Below are 25,104 nucleotides of genomic sequence, written 5' to 3'. Positions count from 1 at the left end.
TCTCGTTTGCTGGACATACAATATTGAATTTGCATCAGCAGAAGTCCCTCCCCTCAACCTCAGCCTGGAGGGGTGAAGGGGAGACTGAGTTAAGCCTCCAGGGAGGCGGGAAGGGAGGGTGTTTGTAGCAGGTGGGAGAAAGGTTGTAGGTCCCTTTCTGTCCTTGAATGCAAATAGGTTTTGTGTGGTTAGTCCTTGAGGCTGAATCACCCTTGAGGATAGAGTGTAGACTCTCCTCTGGGGCATTGCTTTGAGCATGAAAACTAGAAAAACAACTTTTACTGAAGAGGGTGTTGGGAGCTAGAGCTCTAGAGAGGAATTTCCACATTAGAGCCCATCCTTACACCCTGGAGGGTGCGGTGACCACCTGTGCAGGCTCGGATTCAGTGGGGCTGCCCTGAAGAATTTGCATTTTAACGAATTCCTGAGTGAGGTGGAGGCCACTGGTCCAGGGACTACTTAGAGAAACGGACTCTCAGCTGCATCTGCCAGTGTAGGGGCTGCTGAGGACGTGTGGTTGTTTGAACTGTATTAATGGAAAGTAAGTCAAAGGACAAAAAAAATCATAATTTCAGCTCCTTGGGAATCTGAGGCAGGAGCATCACAATTTTGAGGCCAGCCTGGGCAACTTAGCGAGACCCTATCTTAAAATAAAAAATTAAAGTAACTCGGAGGGGGGGAAAAAAAGAGAAAAAAATGTTCTCAGTTGCAGAAGCCACACACAGTTGGTGGCCAGTGGGCAGCTCAACACACATGGAGAACATTTTCAGCATCTAGAAAGTTCTGCTGGGCAGTGCTGACATTTGAATCTCAGTTCTGACTTACTGGTTATGTGAATTGGGATAAATCATTTAAGTTTCCCCTGCCTCAGTTTCTTCATCCATGAAAGAGAGAAGCAGCCAGGTGTGATAGCACACAACTGTAATCCTAGTACTTGGGAAGCTGAGAGACAGGAGGATCACAGGTTCGAGGCCAGCCTCAGCAACTTAATAAGACCCTCAGCGAATTACTAAGACCCTGTTAAGTTAAACAAACAAACAAACAAACAAACAAACAAACAAACAAATAGGACTCAGGAAGTAGCTAGCAGGTAAAATGTTCCTGGGTTCAGCAGGGTGTAGTGGCGCACTCTTGTAATCCCAGCATTTGGGAGGATGACACTGGAGGATCGTGGTTTACAGACAGCCTCAGCTACTTAGTGAGGCCCTCTGCAACTCAGTGAGACCCTGTTTCAAAATAAAGAAAAAAAAATAGGGTGGGGGGTGTAGCTCAGAGGTTGAATGCCCCTGGGTTCCTTCTCTAGACCCACATAAATAAATAAATAAATAAATAAATAAGTAAGTAAAAGGTTCCTGGGTTCAATCTCCAGTACAAAAAGAAGGGGGGGAGGAAGGGAGGAGGAGGAAGAAGAAGAGGAAGAAGAGGAGGAGGAGGAGGCAGCGGCTGGCCATGTTTGGGACTGCCATGTTGGGGGGCAGGGGGCTTTCGGGGCTTCCAGCTTGGCTCCTTTGGCCGCCTGGGCGCAGTGTTGGAGGATGCTGGGACCTGGCCAGGCGGGAACGGGAAGAGCATCATGATTATTTAGTGATGTTCCCCTGGGAAGAGGGCGGGCATGCTGGTGCCCCTGGGGGAGTCTTGAGCACCCTGAGGAGCAGTAGACCCTCTGCTGCTTCCAGTGTCCCCTCCCCGGGCGCTGACCCCCCCCCCCAAGATAAGTCTCCTGGACACAAACCAAAACCTGGGATCATGTCTCCTGGGGCTCAGCCTGAAACCAAAAGTCATCCCTTTGGAAAAGGAGAGCAAACCCCCCTCCACCTTGAACCCCGAGTGTTCGGTTCCTAGTTAGTATGGTCGGCCAGGTTTTCCCATGGAGGGCTCTGGAGGAGGGAGCCCTGGGACCGGCCAGCCCCACACGGCTGGGCCCCGAGGTCCACGGAGCTGGACTTCTCTCTTGCAGCATCAGCCTTCGGGAGCTGAAGACCATCCTGCCCCTGGCCAACTTCAAAGTGAGCAGTGCCAAGTCCCTCAAAGATAAGCTTGTGGTAAGTTCCGGAGCTCAGCCCGGGGTCGTAGGAGCGCAGCTCCTTCATGCCTCTGGAGCCCGCCATGTCCCTGTGCCCCGTGGGACGGCGCCTGAGAAAGTCCTTTGTCTCTGGGGTGCGTGTGTCCCAGCGCAGCTGAGGACGGCATTCTCAGCCTGCGCAGGGACGGGGCAGCGGAGACTGTGCTCGGCGGGCTGTCCAGGTCGGCATCTTTGCTTAGATCCCTTTCCTCCTGGCCGGCTCTCGCTGTCGCCCCGCCCTGGCAGTGTATTTTCTTCCTGGTAACATGAGCACCTGTGTGCTTTTTGCAAAATATGAAAGATGCCTTCTGTAGGGTGCCAGGGGTGGGCATTTGTATGCAAGTTCTGGGGTATGCCTCTGAGACTGGCTTTCTTTTCTCTTCCTCCTCCTCCTCCTCCTCCTCCTCCTCTTCTTCCTCCTCCCTCTTCCTTCTCCTCCTCCTCCCTCCTCCCTCCTCCCTTCTCCTCTTCCCTCCTCCTCCTCTTCCTCCTCCCTCCTCCTTCTCCTCCCTCCTCTTCCTCCTCCCTCCTCCTTCTCCCTCCTCCTCCTCTTCCTCCTCTTCTTCCTCCTCCTCCCTCCTTCTCCTCCTCCTCCTCCTCTTCCTCCTCCTCCTCTTCCTCCTCTTCTTCCTCCTCCTCCCTCCTTCTCCTCCTCCTCCTCCTCTTCCTCCTCCTCCTCTTCCTCCTCTTCTTCCTCCCCCTCTCTCCTTCTCCTCCTCCCTCCTCTTCCTCCCTCCTCCTCCTCTCTCCTCCTTCTCCTTCTCCCTCCTCCTCCTCCTCCTCCTCTTCCTCCCTCCTCCTCCTCCTCCTCCTCCCTCCTCCTCCTCCTCTTCCTCCTCCTCCTCCTCCTCCTTTTCCTCCTCCCTCCTCCATCCCTTCCTCCTCCTTTTTCTCCCCTCCCACTCTGTCCTTCAGACCATGTTGTTCTACCTGGTCTTGAATCTGCTTGCATTCTTGTGTGCCCCACTTTGGGTGTGGAGCAGGGAAGCCCGCTGTGAAAAGTGGGGCACAGGGCGGCAGGTGGGCTTTTCCAAGTGGAGTAGACAGATGGAGGGGTCGGCTGGGCACCTTCTCCACACCCGGGAGACACTGACTCTTACCAGGAACTGAACACCTGACCCCGCAGCCCCAGAGGAAGGACTCCCGAGGCCACGCAGGCTCGGCCGTCCTTCACGGGTCCTCTGCTGAGACGTTCTATCCGTGTTCGTGCTTGCGAGCTTGTGGGAGAGCTAACCCACCCAGGGCTCACCTTCCACCTGCCCCAGTACCTTCCACGAATTCCCAATGGAAACCGCTGTGTGGACTGTGACGTGGAAGAAAGCGAGGCCACGCTGACCGTCGGTCACTGTGCAGTTGGAACCTTGCCCTTGATCCAGTGGTTCTGGAACTGGGCATTTATGGAGCTCTTGTTTGGTTTCAGTGAAGCCCCAGGAGGGTGCTGGTGGTCCTGCTGGTCTTTATTAATTTATCTATTTATTTTTGTGGTACTAGGGATTGAACCCAGGGGTGTTCTACCTGCATGCTATACCCCTAGCCCAATTTTATTTTTATTTTCTGGACCAGGGTCTCGCTAAGTTGCCAAGGCTGGTCTGAAACCCGCCATTCTCCTATCTCAGCCTCCCAAGTACTAGGATGATTATAAACTTGTGCCACTATAGCCTTAAGCCCCCAGCTGTTTTTATTTTTCATTTTTTGTTTTGAGACAGGGTCTTGCTGGGTTGCTGAGAGTCTCAGTAAATTGCTGAGGCTGGCTGTGAACCTGTGATCCTCTTGTCTCCCTAGTACTGGGATTGCAGGAATGTGCCACCATACCGAGCTATACCCCGGGCCTACTTTTTATTCTTCATTTTGAAACAGGGTCTTACTAGTTGTGGAGGGCCTCACTGAGCAGCTGAGGCTGGCCATGAACCTGGGATCCTCCGGTCTCAGCCTCCTAGTGGTCCTTCTCTTTTACAGATTAAAAACCAAGGGTCCAGCTGGCTATGGTGGTACATGTCTGTAATCCCAGTACTCGGGCGGCTGAGCGCGACAGGAGGATTGTAGGTTCACAGCCAGCTCCGGCAACTTAGTGACACTCTCAGCAACTTAGCAGGACCTTGTTTTCCAAATAAAAATGAAAAGGGCCAGGGTGAAGCTTGGAGGTCGAATGCCTCTGGGTTCAGTCCTTAGCATCACAAAAACAAAGTTATATAGCACTTGATTGGAGCCAAGCTCTGACTCCCAACTAATAAAGTCAGGGTTTTCAAAAAAATTTTAAAAAATATGCTTTAAAAACGATTTATGGGTACATGTTTTATAAATATATTTGATTTTGGAAGTCCAAAGAAAGGGTCTCCCCACCAAGGAAGGGTTATCTGTTACAGCCCTTAGAAACCTGGCTAAGACTGTCCCTGCGGGGGCCGATGGGAGGCCCCCCAGGCAGGCGAACTACAAAGCTGTGCACAGGTTTGGTTCAGAGGAACGGAGTCTGACTCTAGCCAGTGTTCTATTTCTGTGAACAGGGCAGAAGCTTTCCTATGGTGGCCGTCCAACATTATGTGGTCGCTTTTTTTTTTATATATTTACAGGAAATTGGTGCCTACAAAGATGAGCTCAGCTTTGAACAGTTCCATCTCTTCTATAAAAAACTCATGTTTGAGCAGCAGAAATCGGTAAGAGGATTTTGAGCGACCGTGTCTGTTTTCTCATATTTCGGGGACGGAGGCGTGGCTAGGAAACCCACAAGGGGCGTTTTAATCTCCTGTTTAGTGGAGAAACTAGAAGCCGGGATGATGGTTGCCTGCCGTGTTCATTGATGTGATTGGCAAAATGCTTTAGCCAGGGTGGAGCTGTAGAGGAAGCGTTGGGGACCGAGGCCTGCAAACCTCCCGGTGGGCGGAGGTCTGGCCCTGACTTCAATAATCTGAGTCTGTTCAAGGGCAGCTGGCTCCACTGTCTTATTTTATTCAGGAAGGAAATTTAGCAAAGTGTTCATGTAGCCTTTTCTGCATGGAGGGGTCATGTGTGTGTCTTCTTATACTTTTTTATGAGGACTTTTTAAAAATTAAAATGAGCCATTGGACTGCAGTGCAGTTGCAAAAAACAAACAAACAAAAACAACAAAAAAATCAACTTGAGCCAGGTGTGGTGGTGCATGCTTGTAATTTCAGGACTTGGGAGGCTGAGACGGGAGATTGCAGGTTTGATGACAGCCTCAGCAACTTCTCTCTGCAACTTAGGGAGACCCTGTTTCAAAATAAAGAATAAAAAAAAAAAATAGGGCAAGGGGTATAGCTTGGAGGTCGAATGCTCCTGGGTTCCATCACCAGGCCCGCAAAAAAAAAAAAAAAAAAAAAAAAAAAAAAATTGAACTTTGCATACATTTTGACCTGAAAATAGTATTGTGAGCACTCTGTTTTACATGCACATGTTGGCACCCAAGAGTATATGACCAGAGTGTTTATTGCAAAATACCTGGGAAATCTGAGTAAATTATGGTCTATCTGTACTGTGCAATTTTTTTGTGTGTGCATTTGGTGTTGGGAATGCCAGGGACATTCTACCTCTGAGATATACTCCCAGCCCTTCCTGTTTTTTATTTTAAATTTTTAAATTTTTATTTTTTTGCGGTACTGGGAATGTAACCCCCGGGGCATTCTACCTCTGACTGACCTATACCTCCATCCCTAATTTTTATTCTTTATTCTTTTTATTTTTTTTACGAGTCTGGGGATGGAACCCAGAGGCATTTGACTTCCGAGCTATACCTCTTGCCCAATTTTTATTTTGAAACAGGGACTCACTGAGTTGCAGAGGGCCTCACTAGTAGCTGAGGCTGTCCGCGAGCCATGATCCTCCTGTCTCAGCCTTCCAAGTGCTGGGATTACAAGCCTGCACCACCACGCCTGGCAAGTCTGTAACTTTTATTTAGACTTGGAGAACAATGAGAGCGTTTTGATGGTGGTGTGGATAGAAATCTGGGTAAGGACAATCTCTATCTTATGCAATTAACCAGGATTGAGAGTAACTTGATTCACTCTGGATTAGTAGTTACGGGTAACAGTTTCTACTAGTTGGTCCTGAAATCTCAGGATGCTGTACCACCAGACACATGGCAGGCCCAGCTTGAGAGTAATATCTACATAGAAACGACTCCACCTACCAGCATGGGTGCAGGCCTCCACCGGGAAACAGCACAGGCGCCATATTTTTTCTTTGTTTTCTTTTTGTGGTGCTGTGGATTGAATGGTCCCAGGCCAAGCACATGCTGAGCTCGCAGGGTATCACCCAGCTATCTCCCCAGTCCCTTTTGTATAGGTTCTTTTAACAGTGTGTGCGTGAGAGAGCAGGAACTTGAGTTTTGTAGGATCCCAGCGCCCCTTCGGTTCCCCCAGGTAGAGCTTTGTATGGGAAAAATTTGACCACGCCCAAGGTTTCCCCCTGGTGGCCGGAATGCCACATTGCGTCTGCGTTTGGTTATACTTGGCCCTCACAGCGGTTTAAAGATTTTAAAAATTTGACTGCCCACGTTGGGAGGCTGACTGTTAAAACACAGATTTGGGCACCCCTTAGACATTGAGATCTGTCTCTACATGGGTCCACAGTACCCATTTACGTTCTCATGTCCACCCTGGGCAGCTCTCTCTCCTCACTCATGTTGACTACCAGGCCAGAAAGGGGCTCTGAGGTAACAACTATAATCTCCAGGGTGTAGCTTTTTTTTTTTTTTTTTAACTCAAAGGGTTAGAATTTGGGTAACAAAGTCCTGACCTATATAAATAGTTTCCGGCCAGCTTTGGAAACCACACCGCTGCTCCCAAGCCCGTGCTCCTCACCAAATCTGTACCAGACTCCTCCATCTCTGAGCTCAGAGTAAAAGCATCAGCTGTGCGATGAAGCCGAGGGCTGAGTTGGATTTCTCAGCTGACCCAGGGAGATAGATAGAGGTGTCTCTGCCGACTGCTGAGTCTCAGACCTAAATCCGGAGAATAGGTTTATGCCTGTCAGTGCCAGATGGTTTCCAACCTGGTGGCCGGTCTCTCCTTGCATCTAACCACCTGCCTGCGGTACAGCTCTCAAGCCTCAAGCTTGCTGGGGTGCAGCAGGAAGATAAATTTCATTTGTGTCCTTCTGGTGAGAGGATAGAGAGCTAACTAGGTTATAATAATATTATTAATGCGGATAATAATAAGAACGCTTCCTTTGATGGACTATACGCTAGGCACCGTGCTGTTTTATGGGGATTTAATTCTTCTCGGAGCCCTGCGAAAGAGATCTCGTTACCACCCTTATTTTATGGATTAAGGAATATGGCTGAGAGAGATTGCTTGCTGAAGGTCTTACCCCTAGGAAGCTAAAGAGCTAGGCTTGGAGCCCTCCTGCCCATTTTATTTTATTTTTGTCCTGGGGCTTGAATATAGGCATGTCCAACCACTGAGACACACCTGTAGCCCTTTCTATTTTTTATTTTGAAGCAGGGTCTTACTAGGTTATGAGCACTGGCTTCAAACCTGCAATCCTCCTGTCTCAGCCTCCCAAGTACTGGGATTACTGGTGTGTGTCGCCACACCTGGCTTTCTGCCTGACTTTGACTGGGGATGGAACCGAGGGGCATTCTGCCTCCCAGCACGATTTGATTTTCATTTGGAAACAGGTTCTCTCTAAGTTGCGAACACGCCTTACTAAGTTACTGAGGCTGGCTTTGAACCTGTGATCCTCGGGTCTCAGTCTCCCAGCTCCCGATAGTCCAAGTGTACACCGCCATGCCCGGCTTGGGGCTTATTTTATTACCTGTCTAATGGGATGAGTGTGAGGAGGCGCTGAGACTGGAGGCTGTTGGGCCACCTCGTTGCCTGAGCCCCAGATTCATTCCACCCTAGCCCCCTCGCCCACAACTGTGTCTTCCAGTATTTCAGCAGAGCCCTCTGCAGTCGACTGCTCAGTTTTGGGGTACCCAGGTTTGCATCCCTTCAGCCTGTGCGACTGGTGAGCACCAGGGGCGAACGTTCGCCTCTCTGCTCTTAGCTGCCCTCCGCGGGTGCCCGTCCCCTCTATCCCAGTGGTCAATTCCTGCACGCACGTGCCCAGTGCTTTTGGGGCAGTCACCTATTGGTCCAGCTAGTGGCGTGTCCTGGCGGGAGGCTGGGAGCTTAGGAGAGGAGAAGCCAGGGTCTTTCCTGGCTCTGGGGAGCCTCGTGTCCAGTGGTACCTTCTCCATCGTCCATGTCCATCTCCCCCATGTGTGAACGCAGTGGGCGCTTTGCTTTGTTGGAAGGGTTGGGAAGGATAGGCGGGCACGAGAGCCACCTGGTGGTCACTGAAGGGATGTCACTCACTGGGCTGAATCCAGGGCTCCCTGGTGTGCACGGGCCCCGTTTACCCCAAACCTGTACTGCTCGACCTAGTGATGGGAGAAATTCCGAGGGAACCCCAGGGGCAGTGTGACCAGCTAACCTCCTTCCTCCCTCAAAGAAATAGTTGTGTTGTAAATTACACACAAAGGAAGTGCGCCCAGGTTGGTCTGAAAGAGTGGCCCTTCCCTATCTGGGTCACCTGCTTCTCTGAGATGCTGATTAAAGATAGGGATCATCAGCCACTGTGGTGGCATGCGCCTGTCATCCCGGTACTTAGGAGGCTGAGACAGGAGGGTCTCAGGCTTGAAGCCAGCCTTAGCAACTTAGCGAGACTCTGTTTCAAAATAAAAAGTAAAAAGGGCTTGGGAGGAGTGTGTAGCTCAGAGATAGAATGCTCCTAACTTTAATTTCTAGTACTTAAAAAATACATATGGATCCTTTTTTTCAGAAAGAAATTGATTGCCCGTACAAATTGATGCGGGCCTGTGCGCTTCCCAGCGTGGGTGCCCTCTTTAAACCATTGATATTTTACATCAGCCTCACTCCAAGTACTTTGGCAAGGGAGCTGAATACTTGTTACGTGCCAGTGGCTACATTTCTGTTTCTGCCCAGAATTATTCCAGTACTCACACAGTTGCAGTGTTGCTGAATATTGTAAACCAGAAACACAAGGTGTGGGTGTGTGTGCACAGGCGTGTACCTATGTGTGCATACGTGTGTACGGGGCTCAGTAGTGAGCTCTTGTGAACTGAGGCCGGAGCGAGGGCCCCCCAAGCTCCTCCCTGGCAACACTGGGCCAAGAAGATAGAGCAGGATTGCCCAGAATTTCTTCTTTTCTCCTTTTTATTTTGGTGGGGAGGGAGGAGGTACTGGGAATTGGACCCAGGAACATTCTACTTCCAGCCCTATTTTATTTTTTCATTTTGAAACAAGGTTTGGAAACTAAGTTGGGGAGGGCCTAGCTAAGTTGCTGAGGCTGGCTGCGAACCTGTGATCCTCCTGTCTCAGCCTCCCAAATACTGGGGTTGCCGCCTTACTTCCTCTTGAACCAGAATATCGGAAGCTGCATCTTTGACATAATAAGAATTGAAATGTCGTGGTGAAGGGAGGGAAGGGTGGCAAACCCCGGCGGGGGCCCATGAGACAGCTGCTTTGAGGATGACCCAGTGGCACCTCGGGGCTGGCGTACAGACTGCATCTGGGGGTGCTGGTTCTGGGAGCGTGGCCCGTGAGGACACTGGCATGGGTGAGTTTGGACCAGTGGGTGTGTCTATAGCATGGCTTTATACAGCTGGATAGAGCAGCAGGAAATTGACTGACATATCATGCAGTCATGATACAGGTCCCTTCCTCCCCCTTTCCCTCCCTCCCTCCGTCTCTTCCTCCTGGGAGTTGAACCCAAGGACTTCCTTCCTCCAAGACACACCCCAGCTCTTTTTATTTTGAGACAGGGTCTCACTAAGTTGCTGAAATTGGGATCCTCCCGTCTCCGTCTCCCAAGTCCCGGGATGACGGTCATACGCCACCATGCCAGGCTTATGGTTTTTCAAAATAGTGAGCCGGGGCTGCTTGAGGCTGCAGAATTATACGTGGGGTAGGACCGTGAGAGATGGACATCATAGGAAAAAATACCGTAGAGCTGCACGGCCACCCATAAATGCATTCAAGAAGGCCACAGCCATATCCTGAGAGCGATTGCTTCTCAGGGCTAAGACTAGGTGAGGAAGACCTCTGCCTCTGCCTTCAGAGGCTCCTGCTGCACTTGAATATTTACAACAAACACAAATTGCATGGATCAGCTTCCCCCCCCCATTAAACTTGTTCCCCTTTATTTTAAGAAAATGACTAATTATATTGCTATAACAATATATTTATATTTATTTTTATTAATTTTAATTTTAATTATATATTTATATTTTATTTATATTCACTAGTTTTATATTTTATTTACATATCTCCATATTTATGTATAATATAAATATATTTTATATGGAAATAATATGAACAATATATAAACATTTATATATTTATATTATTATATATTTTTATATATTATGCGTTATTTATATATTTTATTATATTTTTTCCTACCAAAATAGCTGGCAGTACTACCAAGATACACGGTCTTCCTTGAGTCATTTTTCTTTGTTAGTTTTTTATCATCCGATTCAATTTGCTGAGGCAATGGCCACTGGCGTCACCATGTTCCTTCGAGGCGTTCTTTGGTTCAGAAGTGACCCATGCCTGCCAGGCTCACGAGGCACAGCTTGCCCTGACACCATTGTCTCTGAACAGCTGACGTCTTCCCGTGGGCGCCCTGTGACTCAGCTGGCGTTCTGATCTGTGCCTGTCTCCCTTCTCTTTTGCAGATTCTTGACGAATTCAAGAAGGATTCCTCCGTGTTCATCTTGGGGTGAGGACCCTCTCCTCTGTGACTGCTGTTTCGGGGGGTGGCTGTGCCCTTATCTGGCCTCTGTGAGGGGACACCTCTGTGCACAATTCCATGGGGAGAGGGCCCCCTATCAGGGAGCCATCCCCAGCTTGTTTTGTGAGTAAAAGACAGTTCAGAAGGTTCTGTGGACAAACCCGAGTGCTCAGGGCCCCCTTACCAGAGTATGCTTCACGGAACTAATAGTTTTTTTTTAAGCAAAAATTAAAGTGATACTAGTGGTCTAATAAATCTGAAAAATTCTGGCTAAGCAGATTGCAATGAGTTAAAATGTGTTGAAGCGTGTAAAGTGGATCATGTGGTGTCTGGCATATATAGGGGCTCATATATAGAGCGATAACATTAATAAATAGTCAGGGCTAGCCGGGCATGGTGGCGCACACCGATAGTCCCAGTACTTGGGAGGCTGAGACAAGGAGAATCGCCGGTTCGAGGACAGCCTCGGCAACAAAGTGAGATCCTGTTTTACAAACAAAAGTTAAAAAGGGCTAGGGGTATATGTAGCTCAGAGGTAGAATGCCCCTGGGTTCAATTCCCAGTACCACAGGAAAAAAAGGTCAGGGCTGCAGGACTTGATCCCCACGTAGGGGACTTGTCAGGTGTCTGTGCTGCAGGCAGAGGCCCCAGGAGGCCGGCTCTCTGAGGCTTCTGGGAGGCGGGGCCGCTGCCCGGCTTCACGGGGAAGGCCTCCTCTTCTCCCGCGGGGCAGGCTGCTGACTACCGGCCTCTGTGTGCTCCCTGGGAGCGCTGGCTGCACTCTCCTAGTCCTCAGACCCTCTGGGATTCAGCCGACTCGGGCTGGGGCTTCCCAGGAGGCTCCGGGCTCTTGGCCCGCTTGCTTCTCCAGCGTCAGCACCTGCTAAATGGGCCCCAGATCTGTCCTGCGTGGGATGGGCCTCGTAGACTATGGTCCTGGGCTCCCTTCCACTTCCTCTCTGCCCCTCCCTGGCCATCCTTCCCTCTTTCCCTCCTTTCTTTTTTCCTCTTCTCTCTTTACTCTTTCTTCCTTTCTTTCTTTCTTTCTTCCTTTCTTTCTTTCTTTCTTTCTTTCTTTCTTTCTTTCTTTCTTTCTTCTTTCTTTCTTCTCTATCACCTTCTACCCTTGAGCTATATCCATGGCCCTTTTTCTTTTTTTCTTTTCAAACCGGGTCTTACAAGGGTGCTGAGTCTTAGAGGTTGCCGAGGCGGTCCTTGGACCTGCGATTCCCCTGTCTCAGCCTCCCAAGCACTGGGATCACAGGCGTGTGCCTGCACGCCCAGCCTTTCTCCTTTTCTTTGGGCTCTTTGCCTGAAACGCTTCTCTCCCTTCTGGCCAGCTCACTCCGGAAGCCCTCCGTGGGGTTGGGCCTCTGAGCTCTTTCCCGGTGCACCCTGCCCATCCTGGTCTCTCTACTGCATGGTCTCCAGTGCCTGGCCATCTGTCTTCTCTTGGCCACACTCTAAGTGCTCACGGGACCGTCCCAGAATACCCCGGGGCAGCCAAATGCACCAAATGCAGCTTCCAGGCTCTAGCTTCTTAAGACTCTGGGCTCAGGCCGGCCTTCGCGGCCTTCTGGGTCCAGAACAGTCTCATTCACCTGCACCTTCTTGTGGGCCAGCCTGGTACCCGGCACTGTGGGTTCTAGGGCACTCTGGGTGGGGCCTCAGCGCTCTCCACTGAATGTCTGTCTGTCTGTCTGTCAGTCTGTCTCTCTCTCTCTCTAAACACCCTCTCTTTCTCCGAGGGTAGGAACACGGACCGGCCGGATGGCTCCGCCGTCTACCTGCAGGACTTCCAGAGGTTTCTCCTACACGAGCAGCAGGTGAGCGGGCGCTGGGGGCTGCAGGGGACACCTGTGTTCACCTGGTCACTAGCGGTCGCAGGCGGTCGCAGCCTCCCTTGCTGCCTGGTACTTCAGACACTTTGGAATACCTCTTCTCTGTCTCAGCTGCACACAGGAAGGGGAGGAAGGGCTCCTCAGAGGGGCGTGAGGTGCGCAGGCGCCCGCCTGGCTGCTGTCAGTTTGTCCTGCGTCACCTCGGTAACATCCTAGGAAGCCTTCCCTGGCTGATGGAAGGTGTAGCCAGGCTGGTGAGCCTTCTGCATGCTCCGGGGAATGAGACAGCACAGCTGTCTTTAGAGGACCCGTGGAGTTGGGCGTGGTGGAGCAGTGCCTATGATCCCAGTACTTGGAGGGGGGCAGAGACAGGAGGATCACAGGTTCAAAGACAGCCTCAGCAAGTAGAGAGAGTCTCATCAACCTAGCGAGAGCCTGTTTCAAAATAAAAGTAAAAGGTGGCGCACATTTGTAATCCCAGCATTCAGGAGGCAGTGACTGGAGGATCATGGTTTGCAGACAGCCTCAGCTACTTAGCGAGGCCCTTGGCAACTCAGTGGGACCCTGTTTCAAAAAAAAAAAAAAAAAAGAAAAAAGAAAAAAGACTAAAAAATAGGGCTAGGGGTGTAACTCAAAGGTATAATGTCTCTGGGTTCCATCATCCCCAGTACTGCAAACAACAAACAAACAACCCAAAAACCTGCCAGGCGTGGGGGCGCACACCTGTAATCCCAGTACTTGGGAGGCTGAGACGGAGGATCACAGGTTCAAGGCCAGCCATAGCAACTTAGCGAGGTCCTCAGCCACTTAATGAGAACTTGCTACAAAATAAAAATAAAATAGGATTGGGGTATAGGTCAGAGGTAGAATGCTTTTGGGTTCAATCCCAGTGCTATGAAGAAGAAGAAGGAGAAGGAAAAGGAAAAGAAGGAGAAGAAGAAGGAGAATATGAGAAGGGGGGGAAGGAAGAGAGGAGGGAAAAAAACCAACCCAGCACTCTCTCCTTCCCCAAAACTTTGCGTTGCCTACTATTTCAAATATATACAAAAGTGGACCGATGGGGATCATGAACCACATGTACCCGTTACTCAGATTAAAAACTCAAGACATTTTGCCAGTTTTATTTCGCCTCTCTTTTACCTCCATAAGGCCATCTCCTTGTCCGTCCTCTTCCTTCATTCCCTTGCTGGGGAATTCTAAAGAAACTCCAGATTTTATACCCTTCTGTTTGTAAACACGGCAACATGCCTGTCTCACAGATAGGAGCCTGCTTTCTAAAACACACACCCTTGCCGCAATCCTCCTGTTCTGCCTGGCGTGTGGGCAGCCGCTCGGTGTCAGCCAGTGCCCGGCCATGTTCAGATTTCACCCGTGGTGGAGCTCATGGTGGTACCGCTCAGTCACGGGGGCCCAGGCGGTGACGGCAGCTCCCCTGGAGCGGTGGTCGATGGCGAATGAGGATCTTGGTGTGTGTTGTAGGTGTCGTGCCCCCCACATGGGGGTGGAATGAAGGGATGGAGAACAGGCTTCTCCACCCAGCCCCAGTCTTGCACAGGGGATGTTAACCACGAAAGGGCCGTGTTAGCTCTGTTGGGCTCAGTTACAGTTAAAGAGATTCACACCCCCTTTCCTCCTCTTTCCCTGCTCTTCCTTGCATTGAATTGTTCCTTTTTCTAGGGAGCTGTTAAAGTTAAATTGATTGAATCCTGGAAGCAGTGGCCTTATATCCCAGAACCCACTGCTGGAAGGACTTGAGAGTGTACACAGCTCTGCCTAGTGGTGGTGGGCTTAATTGCAGGGAGAATCGCGGACCCGGACACCTGGCCCCTTAGAGATCAGGGTCATGGTAGCCCAGAGCAGGAGCTCCCTCTGCGCCTGGGGGTTAGGACCCCCGGCCCCCTGAGCATCTGTGTGACATTTGTTCGGGGTTACAGGTGCTCATATGGAATGGCCACCGTAGCGCGTGTTGTACAAATTACTACACTTTTTCCAGAAAGCATTTGGGTGTATGCAGTTACAATGACACCTTTAATTCCTTTGGTTGAATAGTTGTCCTCCAAGGCACTTATCCTAAGGAAAGAAGAGCAACATTATAACAGGATTCTAAGCTTCTATTGGGGGGCTGGCTAATACATCAGGCACAGGACCTGCAGAGAGGCCGTGCCTGGTGCTGACGGCTGTCAGCACTGATTTTATTCCTCCTCTCTGTTCCTCATAGTTTTAATTATCCAGGTGCAATACTGCACTTCATGTAGATGCATTTTTTAGCCCCTTGAATATCCAGCATTTTGATCTGCCTTTAGGCAGAAGATCTCTTTTGCACAGCCAGTTCCAGGATGTATCAGTTAAGTACTTCTGCTTTAACAAAAGCAAGCACTGTGTGTGTGTGTGTGTGTGTGTGTGTGTGTGTGTGTGTATGTGTGCGCGCGCGTGCACGTGTGCTCAGGAGCATGGAAGCAGTGTCCAGCTTCTTCAGGACATCTGGGCCAGCAGTGTTTTCCTCAAATATTCTCCAATTCGAGGTTCAGGCTGTAGTATGCAAACTTGTAACCATGCCGTGTTCCAGCGAACCCGACGTTCTGCAGCCTCTGGGCTGTTTTGCATCCCCAATCCAGGTAGATTTGCAAGAGTCAACCGCAGGGCATGTTGGGGTTTCGCACCCCTCGAGGTGTGGCGCTTCACTGCCTCCGTACTGCCTGTCCTTGGGCTTTTTATTCTTGCTGACATTCTCCTCTGACCTTTGCCACCACACACACACACACACACACACACACACACACACACACACACACACACCTGGTAGCCACACATTTGCTTATCCACAAAGATAGAGGTTTAGAATATTTGTCACTCAGAAAGCATTAGTCAAAGCTAGTCTGTGTGTCATAGTTCAACCCTTTTGACTCGAGGTCTTTGGGTTTTAAGGCAGAGAAAGGAAGACAGAGTTGTTCTATGTGATGATGATGGGGAGGAGGAGGAGGAGGAGGAGGAGGAGGAGGAGGAGGATTTGCAGGACTGGGCATTGAATCCAGGTGGGCTCAACCACTGAGCTCCACCCCCAGCCTTTTACTTTTATTTTGGAGACAGGGTCCCGCTAAGTTGCCCAGGCTAGCCCTGGACTTGTGACCCTCCTGTCTCAGCCTCCGGAGCCTCTGGGATTACAGGTGTGGGCCACTGTGCCGGGCTGTGATGGATTCTTTTTCTGAAGGGCTCTTGACATTTCTAAGACTGTGCAGAAGTTGTGTGGAACTGGTTATTATATTTCAAACATCAGCATCTGAGCAGAGTTGCTTGTATGACCCCTTAAAAAAAAGGGCATTCCCTCAGATTCTATGTGTGCTTTCCAAACTTCAGCTATTTGGAACTCAGACTCCGCCCCTTAGACGCACTGTGAATGTGAGTCATATTGTGATGGTCTGAGGGCCTGTGTCCTCATCTCTAAAATGACAGTAACAACATATGACGTCAGCGATGTATGAACGAAACGAGATGGCCCTGGGGGATCATGGTCGTTTGTATAAACTGCCATGAACTGAATGTGTTCTGTTAACAAGTTGCTGTGTTAAGCCCATCACCTTGCTTCATGCAGACCCTTGAAGAAACCTTACACAGTGGAGGAGGAGGCACAAGAGGGCTTGTACCTTGCTCAAGGTGACCCTTGGTGAGGTCAGAGGCCAAGCCAGGTGGGTCACCCTGGCAGGAGACCTCACTCACTGCTGTGACTCAAGGCTGCGTCACACTCACAGACACAATGGATTAGCACAGGACAGGCGCTGGTGAGCTATTGCCTAAATGGGTCAAGTGTGGCCCCCTGCTTGCTGTGGTCAATAAAGTTTTATTGACACACAGCCATGCCCATTTGCCCACATTTTGTCTATGGCTGCCTTTGTACCACTGTGGCACAGTTGAGTGATTGCAGTAGATTCCACCCTTTGACCTGCAGAGCCTAATGTACTTATTCTTGGATTCTCTGCAGAAAACACTTGCTGACCCCTCTATGGCGGGGGCCATGCTCAAAGCGAGACCTCGCTGGCCCCCTAGGAATTCAGAATTGATGATTGGTTTGGTCTTTGATCACTACTAAGTGGACCCTGAGCAATATAGAATTTTGTCAGCTGTCTTTTTGGTCATTTCTTGTTCTCATCTTCATTTACAGGAGCTCTGGGCTCAGGATCTGAGCAAAGTCCGGGAGCGGATGACTAAGTTTATTGATGACACGATGCGGGAAACGGCAGAGCCCTTCCTGTTTGTGGATGAGGTGAGCGGGCGGGGATTTTGGGTGTACATGGAGGTTTGCTTTCCCGTCTCTTCTCTCAGAGGGTGCTGCTGTCAAGGGCTCTGGGATGACTCCTGGCGTTACCCGTGCCTGATTCTAACCATCTTGACTGACCATACTTGCTGAGTGCGTTTATGACTAGACGCCACTAGAGGGCATCTGCCACCAGGGAGAGACCAGCCAATATAAACCCAGGAACAACAAGGAAAGATTTATGGGTGCTGTGATCGACCTCTTACAGGGCACCTGGGGAGGAGGGATGGGAGGGAAGCGGGAGCACCCGCCCCACACGAGGCTGCTCCCAGGCTGCAGGATGCAGCCCTGGGTCACTCAAACGCCCACTTTCCTCTTGAAAAAAAGAGACCAAGTGTCGGGCTAGGAAATGTTTCGCCATTTCAACGCTCTGCTCCTTAAGTTGGTGGTAGAGACACCCATGTTTATGCCCTTGTAATGACTTACAACTTCTGCATGGGAAGCAAATGCCCTCGAGGAGTCAAATCTTTGGGGACTGATGTTAAAAAGAAAAGAAAATATTGCAGGTTCAAGAGAGGACAGCCTCAGCAAGTAGTGAGACTCATTAGATCTTGTTTCTAAATAAAATAAAAGGCTGGAGGCGTAGCTTGGAGGTAAAATGCCCCTGGGTGGTTTGATCGCCAATGCCAAATATATATAATCAGCCGGTCCGTGAGACACGCGTGTTGACCCGGCCTGTCGCAGGCTGAGCTGTCCGTATTAAACACCTGGGGGCCCGCTCTCTCCCTGGATGGGCGCGGAGCAGAGACCACCAGCCGCCGCCCTCCGCCAACACCACCGCTGTGTTCCTGTCTCAGTTCCTCACCTACCTGTTCTCACGAGAAAACAGCATTTGGGATGAGAAGTACAACGAGGTGGACATGCAGGACATGAACAACCCCCTGTCCCACTACTGGATCTCCTCCTCTCACAACACGTGCGTGTCCCGGGGCGCGGGCCGGGCGGGGGTAGAGGACGGCGCCGGCGGGCGCTCAGGCTGGGATGCGCAGCAGCTCCCGCGAGGGTGGGAGGATGCGGCTTCCTTTTCCGGGTAGGGTTGGAGTAGGGATCCTTTGCCTGCGGCCTCTACAGTGTCCGTCCGCAAGCCCGCGTTTTCACCGGCTGGACTTCTCGCAGCAGCCGTAGCAAAGTGATTTGGTTAGGAAGGGAGTGATTTGGTTTGAAGGAAGTTAACGCTCAGGTTCCCGTGTTCAGTCTGCCTTGGCCACAAGGGGGTGAGACCCACAGACCCCCGGGGAGCTGTGGGCTGGTGTTTCTGGAGCACCATCAGGCAGCGAACGAAGAATAGGCCTTGAGATATGTCCTCCCCCGGGGGTTTCAAGAAGTGTAATGTTTTCAGGGCAAATTGGTTTGGTGGTTCCGTCTTTCCTACCGTGTCTGCTGTCGTAAGAGCTTGTGTCTTAGCACGGTGGTGGACTGTCCCAGACCTCCAAGATAGTTAAGGGACATAAATCCTTAAAAGGGGGAGGGCGTCACTGCGAGAAGGCGAATGCATAAAAATAAGTATTTTAGAGGCACCTGTGGGGGGCACGGTTCACAGCGTAATAAATCCCACCAGTAGTTGTTGAGCTGTTGAACACCACTTTACACTGTGCCGGCCTCCAGCCCTGGGACGACGTGGGGGCCTGCCTCGTCCTCGCCGACACCAAGGCTGTGGGTACCCTCATGGTCACCCACGTCTCTCTAACTCTTGACACCCTTTGACCATCTTTCCCGAAAGGAGCACAGTGTCTCCGTGACTATTGGACAGCCAAAGGTCACTGTCCCATCCTGCAGTTTGCCCACACCTAAGGGTGTAGCCACGAGACTGTATGTATTTGACCTAGACCTCAGCCTGGGTGTTTTTAGATGGGAAAGACTCAGGACTTTGGGGGTTTGGACTCAGAAGTTCCCCAAGGATGCCCTGAGATGCTGGGCCACCCTGCCTGGCTCCCCCGACCACAGCCACCCGTCCTGTTTCCTTCAGGTACCTCACAGGTGACCAGCTGCGCAGCGAGTCGTCCACAGAAGCGTACATCCGCTGCCTGCGCCTGGGCTGCCGCTGCATTGAACGTGAGTAGCTCAGTGGGGGACGTTGCCACAAACCTGGGCTGCTGTAGTTACTGCTGCCATTTTTTTTTAAAAAGGCCTAAGTATTGGGGGTGGATTTTTAGAAAATGTCCCATTACAGCGGGAGGCTGGGGCCAGAATCGAGGGCTGATTCATCAACATTTGTCAGTTTCCTGTTTTTAGCAAAAGGCAAATCATTGACCTTTGGTTTTATAGCCTGGGTTCTGAGTATCCCTGGGCACCTCGTATTAGCTGTGTGGAGGGATCTTTGAGCAACTGGGCAGGAGCCGCCCAGGTGGCCTCCATGGGTGGGCCGATGGCAGAGGCCTCCTTTCGAAACATCCTGCTCGCGTGAATCCTTCCCTTCCAGGCTCATGCGGCCACCAAAGGCTCATGGGGGCCTGTGTTAGCCTGCTCCTCATTGTGAAGATGAAAGGTTTGATTTGGCCTGGCAGGGGGTCCATTGCTTCTGGCCTCAGAATAAGCGCATGATGTCAAGAGAGAACAGCTGAGAAAGTTCTTACGCCATCAGCTAGGAAGGAGAAGAGGAAGAGGAAGAGGCCGGGTCCCTCAGTCCCCTTCAAGGACACGCCCCCAATGACCTAAAGATCTCCCCTTGAGTCCTGCCTCTTAAGGGTCCTGCCCCTCCCCATAGCACATCCCCCCGGGGGCTGAGCCTTTAACTCAGGACCTTCGGGGACACTTACCCCAAACGTAGCAGTGTATTTGTCTGGAAGAAGGCACAAAGCTGGAGTCTAGACTCCAGCGTCATCAGAAACACTCACCGTAGTGTCAACATTAAGGAGCCGTTACTCAGCAGAGTCCCCCAGTCTGTGCTTTCTTGCTCCCAGGAAGAAGCAGTTGTGAAGACGTGAACTTAGCAGCTGTCAGCACCTGCTCCCTCCTGTTCCCGTTGAAAATCTAGGGGCCGTTCACCTTCTCCAATGTCTTTCTGTTTAAATATTTTTTACCGTGAACCTCGAATAAGTTTTCTCATTGTTTTCAGTTATTTCCGCTGGCACAAAAGCCAAGCCAAGGTTAAACAGATGAAATGAGAAAGCAAGACCTATTAAGAATATCCTATTTAAAAAGAAGCATTGAAACCAGGTGTGGTGGCGCATGCTTGTAATTCCAGTACTTGGGAGGCGGAGGCAGGAGAACTGCAGGTTCGAGGCCAGCCTCAGCAACTTAGTGAGGCCCTCTGCAACTTCGTGAGATCTGTTTCCATATAAAAAAGTAAAACAGGGCTGAGATGTAGCTCATGGTAGAATGCCTATGGGTTCAATCCCCAGCACCACAGACACAAAACAAAACAAAAAACAAAGACCAAGAAGCACTGGAACTCGTTCTCCTGAGAAATGTACCGTGACACCGAAGTGTGTGGGTAACCAGGTGTGCACAGGTGACCCTGTGTGTTCCCTGCAGTGTCCTGGCAATAGCCAGGACCCTTGGAGGACACACTTGCTGGTGTTGAGGATGCCATGTTTCTCTCCTTAGTGGACTGCTGGGACGGGCCCGACGGGAAGCCCATCATCTACCACGGCTGGACGCGGACCACCAAGATCAAGTTCGACGACGTCGTGCAAGCCATCAAGGACCACGCCTTTGTGACCTCCAGGTTGGCGCTCGGTCTCCAGGTGGCTTGCCTCGAGGGGAAGCAGCTGGGGTCGGATAGACACGTGGGCAGGTGCCCACCTTCTCACCAAACACAGGGTCCCCCCTTGCGAAAGTCACTCCCCAGGGCTGGCAAGAGGCCCCTGTGGCTGCAGTGGAAAGACGGGGATCTTTTTTTTTTTTTTTTTTTTTTTTTTGGTGGTACTGGGGTTCCTGGAAGCCCTTCTAACTCTGGGCTACACTCCCAGACCTATTTTTACATTTTTATTTGGAAACAGGGTCTCCTAAGCCAGCGCGCGCGGCTGGCTTCGAACCTGCGCGATCCTCCTGTCTCTGCCTCCCAAGCGGGGAATTACAAGCGTGCGCCACCACGCCCGGCTGACGGGGATCTTTTAACATCCCGAGTGTGGAACAGCACCCGTGGAGATGGAGTCTGGAATCCTCTACGAGTCTGAATTCAGCTCTGTTAATAACGATTCAATCTGGGCTGGACACTTAATGTTCTATGCTGCAGGTCCCCATCTTTTGTTTTTTTTGGTACTATAGATTGAACTTAGGGACATTCTACCTCTAAGCTATAACCCCGATCCTTTTCATTCATTCATTCATTCATTCATTCATTCATTCATTTATTTATTTTGCGGTACTGGAGATAGAACCCGGAGTCATTCTACCACCGAGCTACACCCCCAGCCCCATTTTTTATTCTTTATTTTGAAACAGGGTCTCATTGAATTGCAAAGGGTCTCACTAAGTAGCTGAGGCTGTCCTTGTGCCGTGATCCTCCTGTCTCAGCCTCCCAAATGTGGGGATTCCAAGTGTGTGCCCCCACACCCAGCTTTTATTTTTTATTTTGAATCAGGCTTTCACCAAGTTGCTGAGGCTGGCTTTGAACCTATGATCCTCCTGCCTCAGCCTTCCTAGTATTGGGATTACAGGTGTGCACCACCATGCCCGGCTGGTTCCCACATCTTAAAAAAAAATGGAGGTGATAATTACATTACTTCACAGGGATGTTGTAAAAAGTAAATGAGATGATATATACTAAGTGCTTAGCACTGTGCCTGGTAGGTAAAAAGCGTTTAGTAAATAAATCCTTCCTTCCTTCTTTCCTGGAGATTGAACTTAGAGGTATTTCACCCCCAGCCCTTTTAATTTTTTGTTTTTGAAACAGTCTTGCTAAATTGTTGAGGCTGGTCTCAAGCCTGTGATCCTCCTGTCTCAGCCTCCTAGGTGCTGGGATTACAGGCAAGCACCACCACGCCCAGGTGGTTTTTCTTTTTTATTACACTTAGGGTACATTCCTAGAGCTGGGTAGAAGCGCTGTGCTGAGACCAAAAAATAATGAAAGTCTTTCCCTCCCTGGCAGGAAACCTTTAAATTGCTGCTCACAGTACCCTCCCACCGTGACCCTGGCCCTTTCTTGGGCTGACCTCTGTTGTCGGTAGAGCAGGGAAGGACCCTTGCATTCCCAGAAATGGTGAAATTGCTGCTCAGACTTTGTCAGCTCTCGGTCACTGTAACAAAATACCTGATACAGTTAACTTATAAAGTGAAAGGGTTTATTTGGGCTTCTAGTTTTGGGAGCTGCGGTGCATGATCGATGGGCCCCATTGTTCTGGGCAGTGTATCATGGCTTTTGTGCACAGTGGACCAAAACCACTCACCCCGAGAGCCAGGGAACAAGGGGAAGAGAGAGGGGTCAGTCAGGGTCCACAGTCTTCTTCACGGGCCCCCAAAGACCTAAAGACCTCCCCTAAGCTCCATTCTCTACGGGGTCCCATTCCCAATACAGCCGCCCTGGGGACCGAGCCTTTGGCAGCTGTGCGTTGGGAACATCTGCGTTCAGACTGCAGCTAACTTCTGGGAGAGTCTGCTTTGATTTCCAGGATGTAGGTGCTGAACCCCTACCTGCTTGTGAGTTGATATGTGTTCATAGGACATGGTATTATTCAGAGCTAGATGGTTTTATTTTCTGGTAAAAGTAGGTCTGGAGAGGCCTAGAAACCCATAATCAAATTTATTAATACTTTTGCAGTAAGTGGGTAAATATTCATATTAAGAAGGAATTTTTAAAAGATTATAAGCAGCACCCATTCAGTTCAGAGTTGGCTGCCAGTGGAGTTTTGGCGCCAAACTTCCTAGGGTTCCTTTGCTCTGGAATCTTTTTTTTTTTTTTTTTTTGTGGTACTAGGGATGGAACCCAGCCCTATTTTTTATTCTTTATTTTGAAACAGGGTCTCACTGAGTTGCAGAAGGCCTCACTAGGTAGCTGAGGCTGGCCTCAAACCTGCAAACTTCCGGTCTCAGCCTCCCAAATGCTGGGATCACAAGCCTGCACCACCACGCCCAGCTCTGTTCTGGCACTTTTGAGCTGTTGGGTTCTGCTCGGGTGTATGGACCATACGGGGACTTGCTTGGACCTGTGTTTCCCAGGATTGCTGGGGCCAGGGTTGATTTGAGGTGAAATTTGGCTAAATAATTTTATTTTAAATAAATAAATAGATTTATCCTAAATAAATTTATTTTATTTTAAATTTTCTTCCTACATTTACTTTCATTTTCATTTAGAGATGTGGCTTCTTATTTTTGACAGAGCTCCCTTTAAAATATAGTTTTGCTTCGCCAGGCGTGGTGGCGCACACTTATAATCTCCGTGCTTGGGAGGCTGAGACAGGAGGATCGCACAGGTTCGAAGCCAGCCTCAGCTACTGAGTGAGGCTCTCAGCAACTTAGTGAGACCCTGTTTCCAAATAAAATAAAAAATAGTTTTGGGAGTAGAGCCCGGAGGGAGAAAGCTCCTGGGTTCCACCCCCAGTACCACCACCACCAAAAAAATATATAGTTTGCTTCATAATAAACGCATTACTCAAGCCTCAAATGAATTCTCAATGGAAAAGCAAAACATAGCTATAGGCCACATTTCTTTGAAATTTGAGTATGGTCTATATATTCAGTGATATTAGATTCATGATAATCTTCTGAGATTCAGTAATGGTGTGTGCAGGCCAGAGAATGGTCTTGTTCTCACGAGAATGGTCTTGTTCTTAGGAGATCTATGTGGAGGGTGTCTGAACCTCCTTTCAAATGATGCAAGAAAAATACACAGGCTGGGCACTTATAATCCTAATACTTGGGAGGCTAAGACAGGTTGCAGGTTCAAGGCCAGACCCAGCAACTTAGTGAGGTCCTCCTCAACTTAGACCCTATTTCAGAATAAAACAATAGAAGCCGGGCGTGGTGGTGCACGCTTGTAATCCTAGCATTCTGGAGGCTGAGACCGGAGGGTCGCGGTTCACGGACAGCCTCAGCTACTACTTAGTGAGGCCCTCTGCAACTTAATGAGACCCTGTTTCAAAATAAAGAATAAAAAGTAGGGCAGGGGCTGTAGCTCGGAGGTTGAATGCCTCTGGGTTCCATCCCCAGACCCGCAAAACAAGAACAAAACAAAAAACCAATAGGGGCTGTGAGTATAGCTCAGAGGTAGAATGCACCCTTCTGGGGTTCCATCCCCAGTACCACATATACACAAAAAATGTAAATGCATACACTAGTATATATATAGGCACAAATATATATGCAGATAACTTGGGCAAGGTACAAATGTTATATACATATGCACATGTTCAAATCTCACACAAACACACACACACACACACACACACACACACACACACACACATCAATTCTTTTGGTGGATTCTGTTTGTTAACTCACCCTAAAGTTTATTTGTAACTCCAGATCAGATCACGGAGCTCTTTCTGGGCAGTTCGTGGCCGTGTGAGAGGGATGGGAATACGAGCCTCTTCCGCTCACGCGCCCAGCTCGGCTCGGTTTCAGTTCCTGAATAGCAAACACACATCCTTTTAGTCATCTATCTTGTGCCATTATTTTTCATATTTTTGTTGATGACTTCACCCTTTAAAATGGTCCCAAGCTCAGCGCCAAGCGCTGTCTGCTGTTCCTGAGGTTGTGATGTGTGTGAAAACGTGTGCCACACCAGCTTCGTTCAAGCATGAGCTCCAGCCCTGTGGGCTACAGGTTCCAGGTCACTAATGAACCATCTGTACCCAGGCAGGTGTCTTTAAATAGAAACACACATAAAACAAAGTCTTGTATTTATTGGTTCATGAAAACTTTTGTTTCATTCAACAGTTTCACTGCTGTGCTGCAAAACACCCGATGACTACAACTTAGGGGAAGGAAATCTGTTGCGAGGCTGACAGTTCTGGAGGTTTCAGTCCCGTTAGGCTGGGTCCCATCTGTGGAGCTCAGGGTATGGTGGTTCCCAGGAGGCAGAGAGAGCAAGAGGAAGGGTTGAAGGACATAGATATATGGTCCCAAGGCCACACCCATACTTGCTTACCTCACCACCCAATAAATCCACTAATTCATCAGTGAATTTATTCATTGATGAAATTAGAACCATCATGATTCAATGATTTCACCTCTGAACATTTAAAAAATATTTT

The 25,104-nt window shown here is 49.8% G+C and overlaps 1 protein-coding gene across 1 annotated transcript in view; it reads left to right on the top strand.

Annotated features, from left to right (window-relative positions):
* The window catches only part of PLCG2 (phospholipase C gamma 2), a gene marked incomplete at both ends in the record, with an annotated part of 141,293 nt that overhangs the window by 60,568 nt on the left and 55,621 nt on the right, over positions 1-25,104 (top strand). Inside the window, 8 exons of the mRNA XM_080704228.1 lie at positions 1,958-2,042; positions 4,630-4,713; positions 10,764-10,807; positions 12,573-12,645; positions 16,817-16,918; positions 17,767-17,885; positions 18,936-19,021; positions 20,516-20,636. Coding sequence (XP_080560354.1) covers positions 1,958-2,042; positions 4,630-4,713; positions 10,764-10,807; positions 12,573-12,645; positions 16,817-16,918; positions 17,767-17,885; positions 18,936-19,021; positions 20,516-20,636 — 714 coding nt within the window. The remainder of the gene's footprint in view (positions 1-1,957; positions 2,043-4,629; positions 4,714-10,763; positions 10,808-12,572; positions 12,646-16,816; positions 16,919-17,766; positions 17,886-18,935; positions 19,022-20,515; positions 20,637-25,104) is intronic.

The sequence above is a fragment of the Muscardinus avellanarius genome, assembly GCF_963383645.1.
Source record: "Muscardinus avellanarius genome assembly, chromosome: 10".
Classification (NCBI taxonomy): domain Eukaryota; kingdom Metazoa; phylum Chordata; class Mammalia; order Rodentia; family Gliridae; genus Muscardinus; species Muscardinus avellanarius.
Note: the sequence above shows the minus strand (reverse complement) of the source record. Positions and strands in the feature narration are given on the sequence as shown.